The following is a 16,198-nucleotide window of genomic DNA, read 5'->3' on the forward strand; positions in this document are numbered from 1 at the left end:
TTTGGCCCACCCCAAAGAGCTCAGTCAACTGGGCACATTACCTGGAACAGTCATCAATACAGAAGGGGCACTGGGAGGAGAGCCGAGGCATTCTTCACCCGCCAGCCTGCCCACCCCGGGGGGGGGGGGGGTGGGGGCTGGTTCTGGGCTTAGAGCTGTGTTGGTGAGTCCTCTTTGGAACATCTGAAGGAGGAAGCCGTGTCTGTCAATGATGGGGCAGTTCTGGACTTGAAGGCAGAAGATCTAGGCCCTGGTCTTGCTGTGTGACCTGGGTCATCCCCTCCCCTCTCTTGTCTGGTCTTTTCAGAACCAGAGAGCTTAGGTGCCCCCAGCTTTGGTCAGCCCCCACCAGACTCTCTGTTCTGATCGCAGGACGCCCAGGTGGCTCCTTCTCACAGAGGCCCGATATTAGCATTCTGGTGGTTAAAAGGCAAAGCACCTCACCGGGCACTTCTCTTCCATAAAGGCAGCAGTTGTAAGATTACACGTGCTCCCCCTGGGACTTAATACAGCTCTTTTCATCTTGAATGAAATGAAAAGCTCCACATTTTGTTTTTTTCCCCGGCCGGGCCCTGGATCAGAGGCTATGCTCTTCCCTTCCTCCCTCCCTCTGCTTGGGGCATCCCTAAATCTCTGGGTAGTGGAGGCGGCAAGGGCTGGGGGCAGGTGGGGAAGGGGGGCGCGAGGCCCTGACGTCTTGGTTGGTTCCCTGCCAGGCTTCGACCGCTACTTCTCCAGCCGCACGCTGGACAACAACCGGCGCAACATCTGGTTTGCCGAGTTCTGGGAGGACAACTTCCATTGCAAGCTCAGCCGCCACGCGCTCAAGAAGGGCAGCCACGTCAAGAAGTGCACCAGTGAGCACGCGCGGGGCGGGGCCAGGCTGGGCCTGGGGGGTGGGGGGTGGGCCTACCGCAGGAGTGGGGCGGGCCGTGGGGGGGGTGGAGCCTGGGGGCGGGGTTTGAGGGGGCGGTTCGGGGCCATTCTGGATGGAGGGCTTGGGTGTGGGAGGGCTCAGAATCCGAGAAACACGAAAATGCTCTCATGCATACTTGATGCTGCTGGGGATGGTGGGGGGAAGGGGCTCCTGGATCTCGGCAGAGTTTCCCTCCGGCCTGTGGCCACCTCGGGGTCCATCTGGATGTCCCTAGGACGAGCCCTCGGGGTCCATCTGGATGTCCCTAGGACGAGCCCACAGAATTGACCCCAGCTGCCCTGTGTGGGAGTCCAGAAGCTCACCGGTGTGAGCATTGTGCAGAAACCTCTCGGTTCCCTCAGCCATTCAACGAACGCCAGTTTGATTCTCAGGGTGTGCCTGGCCCTGTTCTAAGCGCTGTGGATATAGCACCGAATGAAAGAGTCAAAAATCTCTTGGAATTTTTATCCTAATAGGAAAACGTTTAATCGAGATAAATAAATCAACTATAGAATATGTCAGAAAGAAAATGTGCAGTAGAAACAAAACAAAACAAACCAAAAAAAGAGAGATGGCCTTCCTGTAAAGGTAGCATTCGGGCATAGTCCTGAAAAGGATAGGGAATGAGCCCCAGGAGGATGGGACAATGGGTCCGTTTTACAGATTGGAAAAGAGGCTTAGAGAAGGTAAGTAAAGGGACCTGAGTTCTCATAGATGGAGGGTGGTTGAGCAGGATTTGAACTCAGGTCTGAGCTCTAGGCCCTAAGTCCCCTAGGGTAGCCATCATGGTGTGTTCACATTTGTATACATTCAGGTGTGGGTCCTTGTGTGCTCTTGGTCTGGGCAGTCCTGTAGCAGGATCCTGCCTCAGTGACTTTGAGGGGGCTCCGGGTGTCTTCAACATGAGTGGTACCTATGTGAGGATGGTGAAGTCCCTCTTGTACCCTTCTGGGCTATTCTGTGTAGCTTGGGAGGAGGGCCAGATGAGCACAGGGCCACCTGACTGGGTGCAGGGACATGCTGCATGGAATGTTAGGCAGTGGGGAGATCGCCAGGGCTGGGGGAGGAGGAAGCGTGATTAGGTTGGTGGGCAGGTGAGGTGGATGCTGCCCTCTGGTGGCCAGGGCCCTCTGGGAATCAGGAATATTGGCCACTTAGGACCATGGGTATCCCCTGGGGCCCAGCAGGCAAGCTCATGTGCGGGTGTATGTGGCAGTGTGTGTGTGCACACACGGGTGTGTGTGATTGTGTATGTGCATGAGTTGGTATGTCTAAGGGAGAAGGGGTATGTGTGTATTTGTCTTATGTGGGGGCTTATGTTCCTGGATGAGCTAATAACCATAAATACCACTGTGTGTTAAGTATCTGTTGTGTTCCAGATACTTTACAGACATTATCTCATTTCACTCTTAAAACAGCTCTAGGGACTTTTGTGATCCCCGTATTATACAGGATACTATGGGGAGTCAGAGAGGCCAAGCAACTTGCCAAAGGCTGCACAGCAAATGCCTTCATCAGGCAGCAATCACGGAGGAGGTTTAAGAAGTACAAACATGCCTGAGCACAGGAGACTGAACCTTCATGGGTAGGGTGACCGAGCTTCTTGTTCACTCCTTTTCTCCTGGTATAATGTTTGAACACATCCCTTTTACTCTTAAAAGCGCCTAAGTGGCGTTGGAAAATGGTGAGTTCACCCTGATTATAGGTCACCAGGCCTGACTCGAGGATGGGAATAGGTGAGACTGGAGCTGGGGGCAAGATGGGTATCTGGGGCCTCCCGTGTCTAGCCTGCCAAAGGCGAGGGGCTTTCTGGAGTCACCTCTTGGTCTGGGAGGGGCGGGAGGGAGAGGGCCTTGGTCAGCCCCCGTAGGCTCTACCCAGACGCCCAGGTCTCGGGTCAGGATTCGCAAACGTCTCCCGCCGCCGCGCTGGTGAACTGGGGAGAGGGGTACATCTCCGCAGCCCCGAGGGAGATGTTTGGGCTGTAGGAGCAGGTGGAGGAAGGAGGCCTAGAGCAGAATCCAGAAGAGTGTAGAGCTTCCCTGCGAGCCTGAGGCACGCTCTGTGACCTCTCTGGGCCTTTGCTTTCTTATCTGAGAAATGGGATTGATGGTGAACCGGGTCAGAGAGTATCTCGGGGTGGAAGTGACAAAGTATTAATGGAAGAACTTGATGAATTGGGAAATGGTGGCTCTCAGGCCCGACTGTGCATCAGAATCACCTGGGAGCTTTTAAAACTATACCAGCACCACCCCAGACCCATTACATCAGAACCTGAGGGGTGGGGCCTGGCCTACGGGTTTTGGGAGAGCTCCCCCAGGTGATTTTATGTGTACCTAGGGTTGGGAACCGGGGTGGGGACAGCCTTGTTCACGGTGAATTTCCGTGGGAGCTTTTAAAGCTACCGATGCCTGACTCCCACCCCCAGACATTCTGAGGGAATTGGTTCTGGGTGCAACCTGGGCATCGGGATTTTTTTAAAAAGTCCCCCGGGGGCGCCTGGGTGGCGCAGTCGGTTAAGCGTCCGACTTCGGCCGGGTCACGATCTCGCGGTCCGTGAGTTCGAGCCCCGCGTCAGGCTCTGGGCTGATGGCTCGGAGCCTGGAGCCTGTTTCCGATTCTGTGTCTCCCTCTCTCTCTGCCCCTCCCCCGTTCATGCTCTGTCTCTCTCTGTCCCAAAAATAAATAAAAAACGTTGAAAAAAAAAATTAAAAAAAAAAAAAAAGTCCCCCAGTGGTTCTACTGTGCAGTAAAATGTGGCAGCCCCTGGCTCAGAGGGAGAGGTGGTGATGGGAGGGAGGACGGCTTGCACCCCAGACCTGCAGATTGGGGGAAGGCATGAACAAAAGAGCTGAGGCTGGCATGAACACAGGTGGTGAGGAGAAGGACAGCATGATACAGCTGACCCTGAGCCCTCCTGCTGTAGCTGAAGCCCCGGGAGAGGCTGGCAAGAGTCCCGGCGTGGCCCCAGGTCAGGCACGGTGAGCCTGTCTATCTCGGGCTACGTGAGGAGCAGGGCTACAGCCAGGAATGTTGGTTCGTGGGGCCTGAGACCCACCCTGGGTGAGGGGGAGGCGGCTCTGGCTTCCCATGGCCCCACCCAGGTTTGAGCTGAGCCGCTCCCTTAGGAGAATATCTTAGGCCCGGGGGCCCGGGTGACACCCACGGAGTACTGCTCTGCCCCGGGACAGCTGGTGGTGGGGGCGGGGAGGGCAGGGGAAGGACTCATCCCCGGGTCTGGATCTGAACTCTGTGTCCTCCCTGCTGTGAGACCTTGGACAGGTCATTTCACCTCTCCGATTGTCAGAGAAGGCAGGGGAGTCACTGCCCATCTCTGTGGGCTGTGGTGAGGATGGGGGCAGGGGGATACCGTGCACGAAGAGGCTAGCTGCAAAGTGATGTGTATGATCAGTGTTGGTACCATGGTTGTTGATATGGAGGGTGAGTGGGAGAGGGGGATTTCCAAGTCTGTTGGTACCAATTCCGTCAGCTGTAGGATCCCGGATGCAAGAGGACAGTTGGTAAAGGCACAGGTGCAGCACCCATTTTAGGGAAGAGGCTACTGAGGCCATTTGAGAACATCATAGCACTAGAAAATTGGCAGAACTGGATTTATACCCAGGCAGCCCGGCCCTAGGGCTGGTGCTGCTGTCTCTCCTGTGTCCTTCCTTCCCACTTCTCCAGGCCCCCTCAGTCTTGCCGCTCCCCCCCACCCCCGCCCCCGCCAGCCCAGGCAGGCTCTCTGTTCTCTACGTACCCCCAGTCTGTCTCCAGAGTCTGGCTTCCCACTTACTTCTTCCAGGACGCCTGGCCCTCAGCACTTGGTGGCCTCCTATTGGCCCACTCTGGTCCCCTTGATGCGAACAGATTCCGCAGTTGGCCTCTGCCTGTTTCAGTCCCACATGCCGCTCCTGGAGGGCGCCACTTCCCCAGCACCTCCAGCCTGCGTGCCGAATGGCTGGGGAGAGAACGGCTGTGACCGGACATAGTCTCAAAAGAGCAGCAGATATTGGCATTTGGAGATCGGGCTGGTATGTCTCCAAATGGTAAGGGTGAGAGCAGACCTGGGTGTGAGGCCTGGTGCGGCCGCTTCCTAGCTGTGGGACCTTGGCAGGGCGTTTTACCTCTTGAGGCCTCGGTTTCCTCACCTGTAAAACGGGAATCACGGTACCCATGGCCATCCCCGTCCCAGCAGAGCTGTCTCGCTCCCCTTTTCCCAGGGAAGGGATGGAAGTGATCTGTGGGGAGCGCTTGCAAATTGCCCAGGGACCACCCTGCACCTGAGCCAGGTAGGGGTCCCTGAGTGGCGAGTCTTTGCAGCTGTCAAGGCCCAGGGGAGCCCTCCCCATCTCCCGGGCCCCTCCCTGGGAGCACGCAGAGAGGGTTCGGGAATTAAAGCCGTAAACAAGGCAGATGTAGCATCTATCTTTTTGACAGCCTGCCAGCCAGGTGATGGCTGAGCAGAGGAAGGCCCGGTTTATGAGGAAACAGGAGAAATTTACTGCCTGCTGTTCCCAGGGGCTGGGAACTCCGAGAGGGAGGGTGGCCTCATGGCAGCTGGGATGTGTGGGGAGACTCCTGTCACGCAGACCGCGCTAACAGCCACAACACCACCACCAATGGTAACAACAGCTAGTCGTTAGATAGCATTTGTTACTTGTCAAGCTCTGTTCTAGTGGTTTGCTTTTAATCTTCCTGGCAACCTCTTTTACAGATGAGGAAACTGAGGCACAGAGAGGCTAAAGACTTGCCCAAAGTCACAAGATCATGAGTAGCAGAGGCTGGGATTTGAACCTGGCCAGTCTAGCTCCACAAATATCCCGCCTCAGAGCAGCTGATGTCCTAGCCCCGGGGCCTTCCTGGCTATTCCAAGCCTGGCTTTGAAGGATCTTCCTATTCGCACGTTCCCAAAGGAACCCAAGAAAGCCTCCTTCCTGGGGGAAGGAGGGAAGACCAACATTTGGGATTACCCATTATCTCCAGTGGGTGCCAGCCCATGCCACCCATTAGAGCAATTCATCTTTACTCAAGCCATCAGCCACTTGGTGGCCGGAGGGCTCCCTGCCACCCCCCGGCCCCCAGTGCTGCTTCTCACTGGTTCCAGCGGCTTTCACGGAGGCTGATTGCATGCCACCCCCGTGCTGGGCTCTGTAAGGGGCACTGGCCTGCCCGGGGAGCTCCCACTGCAGCTGGGAGACAATACAGCTTTTCAGACAAGGTGACGGTGGGTAGGATAGCCTCAGCAGTCAGTGCCACGGGTCTCCAGGGAGGGCCGAACCGTGAGCCTGGAGAGAGCAGACTCAGGAAGTCACTTGGAAGGAAATGGAAAGTTCTGGGGGATCAGGGAGGTTGCACTTTTAAATCATGAGGTCAGACGTTCTTGCAGAGAAGGTGATGCTTGAGCCAAGACCCAAAGGTAGTGAGAGAGCCAGCCGTGTGGAGACCCGGGAACGAGCTTGCCAGGCGGAGGGCACAGTGCGTGCAAAGGTCTGGAGGCAGGCTCACACCTGGCAGGCCTGGGGAGCAGTGAGGAGGGCCCAGTGGTTGAAGCGGAGAGTATTAACAGGAAGGAGGTGAGGTTAGAGACGCGGGGCTGGCTGGCCCATCCCAGTGGGCCTTGTAGGCAGTTTGTCGGGATTTAGTCTTTTATGCAGAATGAGACAAAGCCATTGCGGGGTTTGAAAAGAGGATTGATGTGATCCGATTCCTGTTCTCACAAGCTCACTCTGCGGCCTGGAGAGGAGGTGGGGTGAGGGTAGAGTGGGAGACCAGTTCAGAGGCCAGTGCTGTAGCCTGGGCAGGAGGTAATGGGGCCTGGAGCAGGTGGTGGCCCTGGAGGTGGGAAGGGGTCAGATTTCTTTGTCCGTTTGGCAGAGTGGCCATGGAGTTCACTGGAGGATTTGAGGTGAGAGAAAGAGGACAGGAAATCAAGGGTGGCTGCATGGTTCTTGGGCGTGCACGAGATGGGTGGAGGAAGGTTGGGCTGGGGGGGGGGAGCCAGGAGCCCAGTTTAGGCCTGAGATGCCTGTTGGATGTGGGTGTAGAAGCCTGGCTGGCCTTGGGATTTGGGGAGTTGTCAGCACATGGATGGGGCTGGCTGGGGACACCAAGGGAGGGAGTGTCGTTGGGGTCCCTGCACTGAGCCCTGGACACTGAGATGTCAAGGGGTGGGGAGAGGAGCCGGCACAGGAGTGGAGACCAGAGCTCGGTCCCCATCATGCACTGTCACGCTGCAGGTGAGATGGGACGGAGAACGGGTGAGGGGATTTGGCAGCGTGGGGAGACTCCTTGGAGAGATGGGTGCCAGACCAGGATTGGAGTTGATCAGGAAGACAAGGGAGAGAAATTGACGATGGTGGGTAGGAACAATGCTTTGGAGAAGTTCCATTGTACACAGAGAAAGAGGGATGCTAGCTGGGGGCGGGGTGTGTGGGTCAAGAGAGGGTTTTTGTTTGTTTAAATGGGGGGAATGACAGCATATCTCCACGCCGATGGGAAAGATCCACTGGAGGGAAAGCCAGGTTCTGCCGGAAGAGGAAGGAACATGACTGGGTGATGGGGGAAAGGAGGCGACCGTGTGGGGCTACTGTGTTTCCTGTCCCTGGAGCTGCCTCCCCTTTGCCCCCGGTCCCGTCCTACCCTGTCCAAGAGAGTTAAGCCCAGGCTCTCCTCCTGGGCAGAGGTGCACAGGCCTTAGAATCGGCAAGGGGCAGAGAACGGCCTTGCTTGCTCTTCTCCAGGTATTACTCTTGTCTAGTGGTCCTGGGTGCCGGGTGCCTTTCACAGACCAGGGGACCAGAACTCAGAGATGCTAAGCAACTCACCAGGACTGCAAGAGGCCGAACGGGGGAGGGGAGGTTCAGGCTGCTCCCATCTGGCCCCGACACACATATCCTGTTTCTCGAACTGGGGATCTGTGAACATCTGGAGACATGTGCTTGAAGTCAGACTCTCAGGGACCTAGGAGTTCCAGGACGAGACTTGAACTTTGCTTTTTCATGCAGCGGCCATCCAGAAGGTATGTTTACCAATTTCAGAGACAGAGCTTCTCCACTGCTGTGGTCATCTGCAATTGGAAGTCTCTGTCACAGCTGGGACCACCAACTTCCAATGTCAATATTTTCATCCTGGGGTCATATTCTTGCGGGTCCGCAAGAATCGTTTACCTTCGAAAGGGGCCTGCAGCTGGGCTGTACCACCACAGAGCCAGAGAGAACACCTGGGAGACAGGAGTCCTCCTCGACTGGCCAGGTCACCTTATCTCGTGCCACTGAGGTGGTGATCCCCATCTGCCCCAACCGGTAATCCCGGAGACACCTGAGGTGGTTCCCTGGGACAGAGAGGGGAGAGTGGATGCTGGGTTTGGGGAAACAGGCTGAGGGACAGAGGGGACCAGGCTGAGTTAGAGATACCTCAGACTGGAAAGCAGGTGTCTTGATGGAGGGCAGGGCTCAGCAGGAACCAGGGTATGAGGCTGAAGAATAGGAATGGGACCCTGGACAAGGGACAGTCTGTCATGTGATTTTGGGGCACGGCGGGCAGGACTGGGGAGCGTGGAGCCCAGCCTCAGGAGCAGGACTCAGGGGACCCTCAGAGAAACCTGTGTGTTTCAGGGAAGTGACAGGGAGAATGCCTCAACCACAGGCGGTCAGGAAAGAGGGGGATGGCCAGAAAGCACAGTGTGGCAGCTTTGTCTCCCCATCTGCGTATCAGCGGGCGGGCTGACCTGGGCCCCTGTCTTCCTGGGGTGGGCACCCCACGCTTATCTCAACTGGAGGGAAGGAAAGCCAGCCTGTGCCAGGCTGTAGGCAGGACAGAAGGGGTGCCCGGGCTTGGGGAGAGGCCCCTGGCTGTGGGATGCTGCCCGGGGGAGGAGGGCCCAGGAGGACAGGAAACAGGTTTACAAAGCCCTTCTGTATATAAGGTATGATGCTGTGTGTTATGTCTGTGCCCCCTTCATCCTCCCGCTGGCCCCTCAAGGTCAGTATGAGTACCTCGAATTTATATTTGAGGAATGGAGATCTTACTTGACCTAGGTCATAGAGCTGGTCCATGGCGGAGCCAGGAGACAGGCCCCGCTGGGCGGATCCTGGGACCCTCTTACGCTTCTCCCTGGAAGTCTGCCCAAGGGATGAACACTGGTGTGTATGTTTGCATATTTGTATGTAAATTCAGGCTTCTACGTGTAGATGTGTGTGTTGTGCCCACGCACCTTGCTGGATTACACGTGGCTGTGACTGTGGACGTGCCAGCCCCTCCCCCCCCAGTCCCCTCGGTGCTCCCCCACCCTGTCTCTGCCAGTGGAGTTAATTAATGCCCCTGGGAGCAGCCCTTGGACCAAGATTGGCAGGAGCTAGAGTGTCTCCTCAGATGGGCAACACTGTGTCTGTGACGCAGTGTCCTGGCGGTCCCCAGCGGGGTTGAGCCCACCCGGTATCAGCTGCCTCCCTTCCCCATTTCTGGTTCCTACCCCCTGCTGGTGCTTCTGGGTGTCACCTCCCAAAGAAAACACTTGCGGGCTTCTTGGCCCAACAGTGGGTGAATCCGTTGGTGACTCTGGATGAGTGCCACGCGATATATATGTTACCTGTGCTTATATGTGTTTGAACACGGGTGTGTGTATAGACCTTGTGTATCAATGCATGCAGGTGCATGCATAGACGTGTACATGCACGAGTATACACGTAATTGATTTTGCATTCCTTTACGTGAGGGAGCTGCTTCAAGAATGCGTGGCACGCGAGTGAGGGAGGAACTCAGGAGGGTTGCAGTTAGGTGGGGTGAGTTGTGGGGAGGTGATGGGGGAGATGAGGAGGAACTCTGATTATTTCAACCTTGAAAACTCATTTCAATTACAATTTACAACCTGCAGACAAAGGCTGCAGTCACCGTAGTAACCATCGCTGCAGGGTTTTGACGGAGAAAATCCTCTCCCGATGCTTTCCCGGCTGGCTGTCACCCGTGGCAGAGCCAAACGCATCTCTGGCTCACTGTACCCGGGGACACAATTAGGACATCTTCAAACTGTTGCTGCTGTCATTGCCACCATGTGTCTGGGATTTGTCTCTTCCGATAGCTCTCAGAAATGTGTGTCATGCTTCCTTCTGGAACTGCCTGGGCCTGGGGGTCCCGCCTATCCGTGAGGGGATTTCCTGACTCCCCCTTCTCTCCATGGCCACTACCTCCTCTAGCCCTGGAGACAGGGATCCTTGACCTCTGGGCCCCTCCCCATAGGGAAGGAAGGAGGCAGACCAGGGACTGGATGGAGGGAGAAGAAGGGGAGGCACTGTTCAGGGTGGAGGAAACCCCTATGGAGCTAGAGAGATCCAGGTTCAAATCCTAGCTCTGCCGCTTACCAGCCAGGCCAGTCCCCAGGTGTGTATGCCCATGTGCTAGTTGCCAGGATTCCTGTAAGATTCTGGATACATCGCTTGACCACTTGCAAGCCTCAGTTACGTCCTCTGTGAGGGGGCCAGTTCCGCCTGCCTCCCTCGGGGAAGAGAAAATGCCAGGCGTGTGAAGGCTCTCGGTGAGCACCAGCCATGCCGTAGGGTTATTTGCTGAGGAATCAGGAGGTGCGGGGAGCCGTGCTGGTTACGGGCACAGTGTCAAACATTCAGGACAGAGCACTTGTCCTTGTTTAACTTGTATGTATGATTCCTGTCCACCCCCCGCCCCCAGCACTGTGAACCACTTAGGCTCTGTCATTGTTGCTTCCTGAGGAGCTCAGGAGAAGGGCCCTTGGGGTTCGAGAGGTGTCGTAGAGGATGCGCTCAAGGCCTGGTGTACCCTTGTGAATAAAGGTCCTTGCCGGACCTGTTTTCTCATCTGTAATTGGGGCTGGATTTGAGATAAAAGTCAAGGATGTGACGGAAGTGTGTGGAGAAGTCTCTGGAAGTGCATGGCTGGCCCTTTGACAACTCTGGGGTGGAGATTCTGGAGGGGCAGCACTGATGGGCTCCTGAGAGCCCACAGGACCCCAGACCCCTTCCCGCAGAAGCTTCCCCAGGCAGAGGCGGACTCTCCTGGGGAGGGTCTTCCCCAGTCTGGTGTCCGTGCAGGTGGCTCGTGATCCCAGCGAGAGCACTTGGTCCTGGACCCAAGAGGCCCAGGAATGGATACTTCATTCCTCCCCCTCCCAGTGAGGAGGGGCCCCTGGAGGAGGAGAGAGGAGAGGCTGAGGGTAGCTCAGGTGGGGAGGTGCAGCCGGGGTCCCTCGGCCCAGTGTGTCCTTGACTTTGGGAGAGAGCTGCCTGCTCTCTGCAGCAGCCACAGCCTCCCCTCCATCGTGGTTAATAATTCAGTCTCTCACCCATAAGAAATGAGGGTGTGATGGGAGCGCGGGTTTGTTGAGTGGTGTTTTATGTTTTCCATTCCTCAGGCCGAGGGGAGCAGGACCTGGGGCTGGGTGGGGTCCAGGGCTGGGGCTTTCCATGCAACCCTGCCCCAGCCCCCTCCCTCTATTGCCCTTTCGGGACAGGATTGTCCCTTCTGCGTCTCTCCTGGTCTTCAGAACTTTGTGATCAGACGCTCGGACAAGAGGGCAGGCTGGTGAAGCTGGAGAATTTGTCTTTCGTGTTTATTCCCGTCTGTTTGTGCCTTGGCCTAGAAATAATGTCGTCTATTAGCAAAACTCTGCTGGCCCAGGAGCTCCGAGGCAGGGACGGACTTACACCTCTTTGTGTCCTCCGGTGTTTGGCAAACCTCTGTAGCACTTGGCAAAACACCAGGCCTCTCTTTAGGTCTTGTGAGTATTAGCCTGCTAATTCTCATAGGGACCCTATCCTGACCCTCTGAGGTAAATACCATCATTATCCTCATTTTGCAGATGAGGGAACTGAAGTCTGAGAGCTAAGGTTCTAGCCCAGATGGTCTGGACTTCGAGTCCAGTCTCCTGCAAATGCAGGGCAGTGACAGCGGACAGTGAGGGCCTTAGCTGACCAGGAGAGAGCCAGGGAGGCAGCTTCGAGGTACACCCTGCCCCCAGTCTCGAGGCCACACTGTAGGAGCTGTGGGCCTGTCAGGACTGAACAGTGTCCCCAGAGTCAACTGGGCATCTGCCCTCAAACTGTCCAGTCTGAGTACTGGTGACTCTTGATCTCTGACCCTGTGGTTGGGGTAACTGGAATCAGGTTCTGCCCTTGGTCACAGGGTCTTGGTGGCCGAGGCAGGGATATGAAATGTGCCACCAGCTCTGTGGGAGCCCTGGGCAGGTAGGGCACAGTGACCGTCTACTGGCTAAAAATGCAGGAACCCAAGGGGTTAGCTGGGGACTCCTGAGGCCTCAGGTCGAATGCAGTCTGGAATGGAGGGAGCGGGGGAGAGGGGCTGTAGCTGGGGACACTCATCTTATCATCACGAGGCCTGGCCCACTGGCCATGTGACCTGGGCCTTTCCTCTCAAGGCCTCAGTTTTCCCATCTGTAAAATGACAGAATTGGAGCAGACGACCCCTTTGGTCCTGCCATTCCTAGCATTGGGATCCCATGATTTCTGTCATCCACTCAGCAGGTGGGGAATATCAGCCCTGAGCTAGGCTGAGGATGGGGTGGGGTCCCAGCCACCTGGTCCGGCCAATTGAGGGGGCACAGAAGCACAGCCCGGTCATCCCCACATCCTGGTGGGGCAGCGACTGTCCTCTGGGTGGGAGGGGATTAGATGGTGGAGAGCCCACGGGGACAGCAGTGGGTTTCTCTGTACCCTGTGTCTGTCTCTGAGGTGTCTAAGGCGGAGGGATGGACGTGGGGACCCCTGGAGTTCCCAGGGGAGCAGGGCCTGGCGCTGCCCCAGCCCTACCTGGCCCCCCGCACAATAGACATGGGAGGCCCAAGCTGTGGCCCGTGGGGCTAGGCTGGGGTGCAGCCACTTCTGCCACTGGGGAATCACCTCTGCAAGTGATGCCCATGGGAGGCCCGCTAGCAGGGAGGCAGGGGTGTATGTGGCAGGGGATGGGGGGCGTGGCTTGCAAGGGTTAATGTCTCTGTCCTGGTCTCCAGGGAGGAAGTCGCAGGCCGTGATGCGGGCAGGGGCTGTGGCCTCAGGAGCGGAAGCCAACCTTCTCTAGCATTCTGCCCATCCTCTCCCTGCCTCCACTCTGCATCCTCCAGCCCCCTCCTCTCCCCTCCCTGCTTTCCTGTCCCCCTGATGCCGCTCTTAACAATCTGTCAGGCCGAGAGTGGTGCGCAGGCTTGGAGCTAGAGTAACTGAGTTCAGGTTCAGCACTTTGTGGTTCTGGGATGTTGCTGGGCTTTCCTGTGGGGAACCATGGGGATAATTACTCACCTCATAGCCCCCTTGTGAGAATTTGGTGAGTTATTATGCATAAAGAGCTTAGAACAATGCCTAGCACAGAGCAGATGCTCACTAGAAGTGATTAGGATCGTCTGATTGTGACCCTGGCCCAGGCTAGGAAGCGCCTCCTCCTCCAGAAAGCCTTCTTGGCCTGCTCTGGCCTAAGGTCCTCTGTTGCCCACCTCAGAACCACCCCCCCCCGCCCCCCATTCTGACAATTTAGCACAATGATAATGTGGATTAGTCACCTACTCAGTGCCAAGTGTTTTCCGTGCCTCATCTCATATAAGCTTCTGTGGGGCAGGATTATGATCCCCTTTGTACTGAAAGGACACTGAAGCCTCAGGCAGCCAAGGAGCTTGCACAGGGCCCAGGGCCTAGGGGGTGAGGATGGGAGACTGGAGCCCTACGGCCACGGTGCCCTGGGGAGGGATGATGGTGACTTTTGGTGTCTGGGGCCACTGGAAGCCATTGAGGGGGCACCAGGTGGCCTGGGTCCCGAACCCTGAGGGATCTGTAGCCAGGCTCTCATGTTTTCTGGGCTTCAGTTTTCCCATCTGTATCCTGTGCCAGGGGCAGCGTCCCCTGGCTGGAGTGGCTGTCCATGGGTGAGCTGCCCTCACTGTCATAGCTTTTGTTCTGGCGATTCCCAGCTTGGGCGAGGGCCAGCTGCTGGCGTGATTAGTCTAGGCCAGGCTGGGGGATGTCAGGCAGGCTCCGCAGCCACAGGGAGACCCCCTGGCTGACTGCTTTCTGAGGGCGATCAGGACGTGCGGGCCTGTCCTGGCTGTCCTGGGGCGTCAGGGCGCACGGTCTGGCAGTACGGTGGTGAGGGCAGTGGACCCTCCCCTTCACTTTTTGGGATCGTCCCCCAGGTGCTTCCATAAGACCATCTCTTGGGTGACAGAGCAAGCGCTGGGCTAGGAGCCAGGAGGCCTAGGTGTGCAGGGAAGGGCTGCGTCACCTCTGTTGGCCCCGGGGAGCCGCTCTGGTTCCCACCACATGGTCTGTGAGGATGGTGGGCCTCACGGACGCCCCCACTCTGGCTGTCCCGTTGCAGACCGAGAGCGCATTGGGCAGGACTCGGCATATGAGCAGGAGGGGAAGGTGCAGTTTGTAATTGATGCTGTGTATGCCATGGGCCACGCGCTGCACGCCATGCACCGTGACCTGTGTCCGGGCCGCGTGGGGCTCTGCCCACGCATGGATCCCGTGGACGGCACCCAGCTGCTCAAGTACATCCGCAACGTCAACTTCTCAGGTGGGTGTCCTGGGCCATGCAGCCAGGGGAAGGGCTCCCAGGGTTCTGTGGGGGTAGGAGAGTGGGGGGGGGTGTCTCCTCAGATGTTTCCAGGGGGTGTAACCTCTCAAGATGTTCCACACAGGGGCCTCCCCAGAGGTGTCTCTGCCCTAGGCTCGTGATCCTCCCTGCTTCTTAGTAAAAGCTCAGCCAAGACACTGAGTGCGTAACACTCCCTGGCCCCTACAGGCATCGCCGGGAACCCCGTGACCTTCAATGAGAATGGAGATGCCCCCGGGCGCTACGACATTTACCAGTACCAGTTGCACAATGGCTCAGCTGAGTACAAGGTCATCGGCTCCTGGACCGACCACCTACACCTCAGAGTAAGCGCCTGGCAAGGGCAGGGAGGGGCCCCAGGAGAGAAGAGCAGGGGGAGGCAGCCACTGTGGAGCCCCGACCAGTCCTGACCCCAGGGTTTGCTGCTGCCAAGTGGGGGCTTCCTTCTGTGCCCCTTTCCAGGCCTCAGAGAGCCCTGAGTGCCACCCCAGCCTGAAGTTGGAGGAACAGGACAGCTGGACTTCTGGTGGCTGGACCCCTGTCCTTTCCCTTGGCCTCGGGCCATCCTGCCTTCCACCTGCTGGCAGAGAAAGACCCCGGAGTGAAATGGCTCAAGGGCTGGGCTGCTGTGGGGAAGGGAGATGAGGAGGGGGAGGGCTGCGTTGGGACAAAGGAGGACAGTGGCATAAGGCAGAGGGCGCAGTCAGATGGGGTTTCTGGTGGTGGGTAGAAAGCTGTTTGAGAGCATTTCCTACGGCTATCATACTGCACTAGAAGGTCGTCATTTTTCTGGGTGTTATGGGCGGCTGGGGGTGGGGGTCTTCTGGGTCCTCCTAAATACATTTTCCCGGCTCGTGATTGTCCCAGGGATTTGGTGGCTTTCCCCCTCTGGCCTTCAGTGTACCTGGCTGAGAATGGAGCCATGTTTTTGGAGAGAGAGGACTTGTGGTTCATCCCCCAAGGAAATGCCTGTAGACTTGGCCCCTCCCTTGCAGGGTGAAGGGGTGAGACGTGCTCAGGGTGGGCACGGTGTGACAGTCAGATGGACCAGAGAGGCGCAGGAAGCCCATGTCTGGCCTCAGCTATCTTTGTACCAGACCCTGGGCAAGTTGCATCGTGCCCCTGCTGTCCCCTCGTGTAAGAATCTTCCAGCGATGAGCCCCTTGAGCTCCTCAAAGCACTTTCTGCCTGTGATTCCATTTAGCTCTGACAATCTTCTAAGCCAGAGAAAATATCTCTGGAAACCCAGCCTGAGGGATGTTCCAAAGGCCACACAGCAGGGCGGGGGGCAGAGCCCATTCCTACAGCAATGCTCCTTGGGTTGGTGAATGGAGACAGACAGAACAGGGCAGGTGGGGGCACTTGGCAAAGTGGGACAATACCCCAAATGGGGGCGTGTCTCATTTGGGTGCAGTGGGAGGAGCAGTGGGGGCCAGTGATTCAGTTCAGCAGCAGCAGCGACAGCAGCTAATCCTTGCTGAGCACCTGCTGTGTACAGCTCCTGTTGTAAACCCGCGACCTGGCTGTTGGGATGGCAGCCCCGTGAGGCGGGTACTATTTTTATCCTATTCCACAGACGTGGTAAGTGAAGGCAGGGCCGCGGTGTGGGGGGTCCGTGGACTCGTCCCGGATGATACAGGGCCCCTCCACCAGCATGGAGTTGGGGCCAGGGTTGGGGGGGGGGAACGTTAG

The 16,198-nt window shown here is 57.2% G+C and overlaps 1 protein-coding gene across 2 annotated transcripts in view; it reads left to right on the forward strand.

Moving 5' to 3' along the window:
• GRM4 (glutamate metabotropic receptor 4) overlaps positions 1 to 16,198 on the forward strand; it is a 105,755-nt gene that overhangs the window by 72,546 nt on the left and 17,011 nt on the right. For both annotated transcript variants that reach the window (XM_049653420.1, XM_049653421.1), the window contains exons 5-7: positions 717 to 857; positions 14,267 to 14,467; positions 14,696 to 14,832. In XM_049653420.1, coding sequence (XP_049509377.1) covers positions 717 to 857; positions 14,267 to 14,467; positions 14,696 to 14,832 — 479 coding nt within the window. The remainder of the gene's footprint in view (positions 1 to 716; positions 858 to 14,266; positions 14,468 to 14,695; positions 14,833 to 16,198) is intronic.

Source organism: Panthera uncia (assembly GCF_023721935.1).
Source record: "Panthera uncia isolate 11264 chromosome B2 unlocalized genomic scaffold, Puncia_PCG_1.0 HiC_scaffold_24, whole genome shotgun sequence".
In the NCBI taxonomy this organism is placed as follows: Eukaryota; Metazoa; Chordata; class Mammalia; order Carnivora; family Felidae; genus Panthera; species Panthera uncia.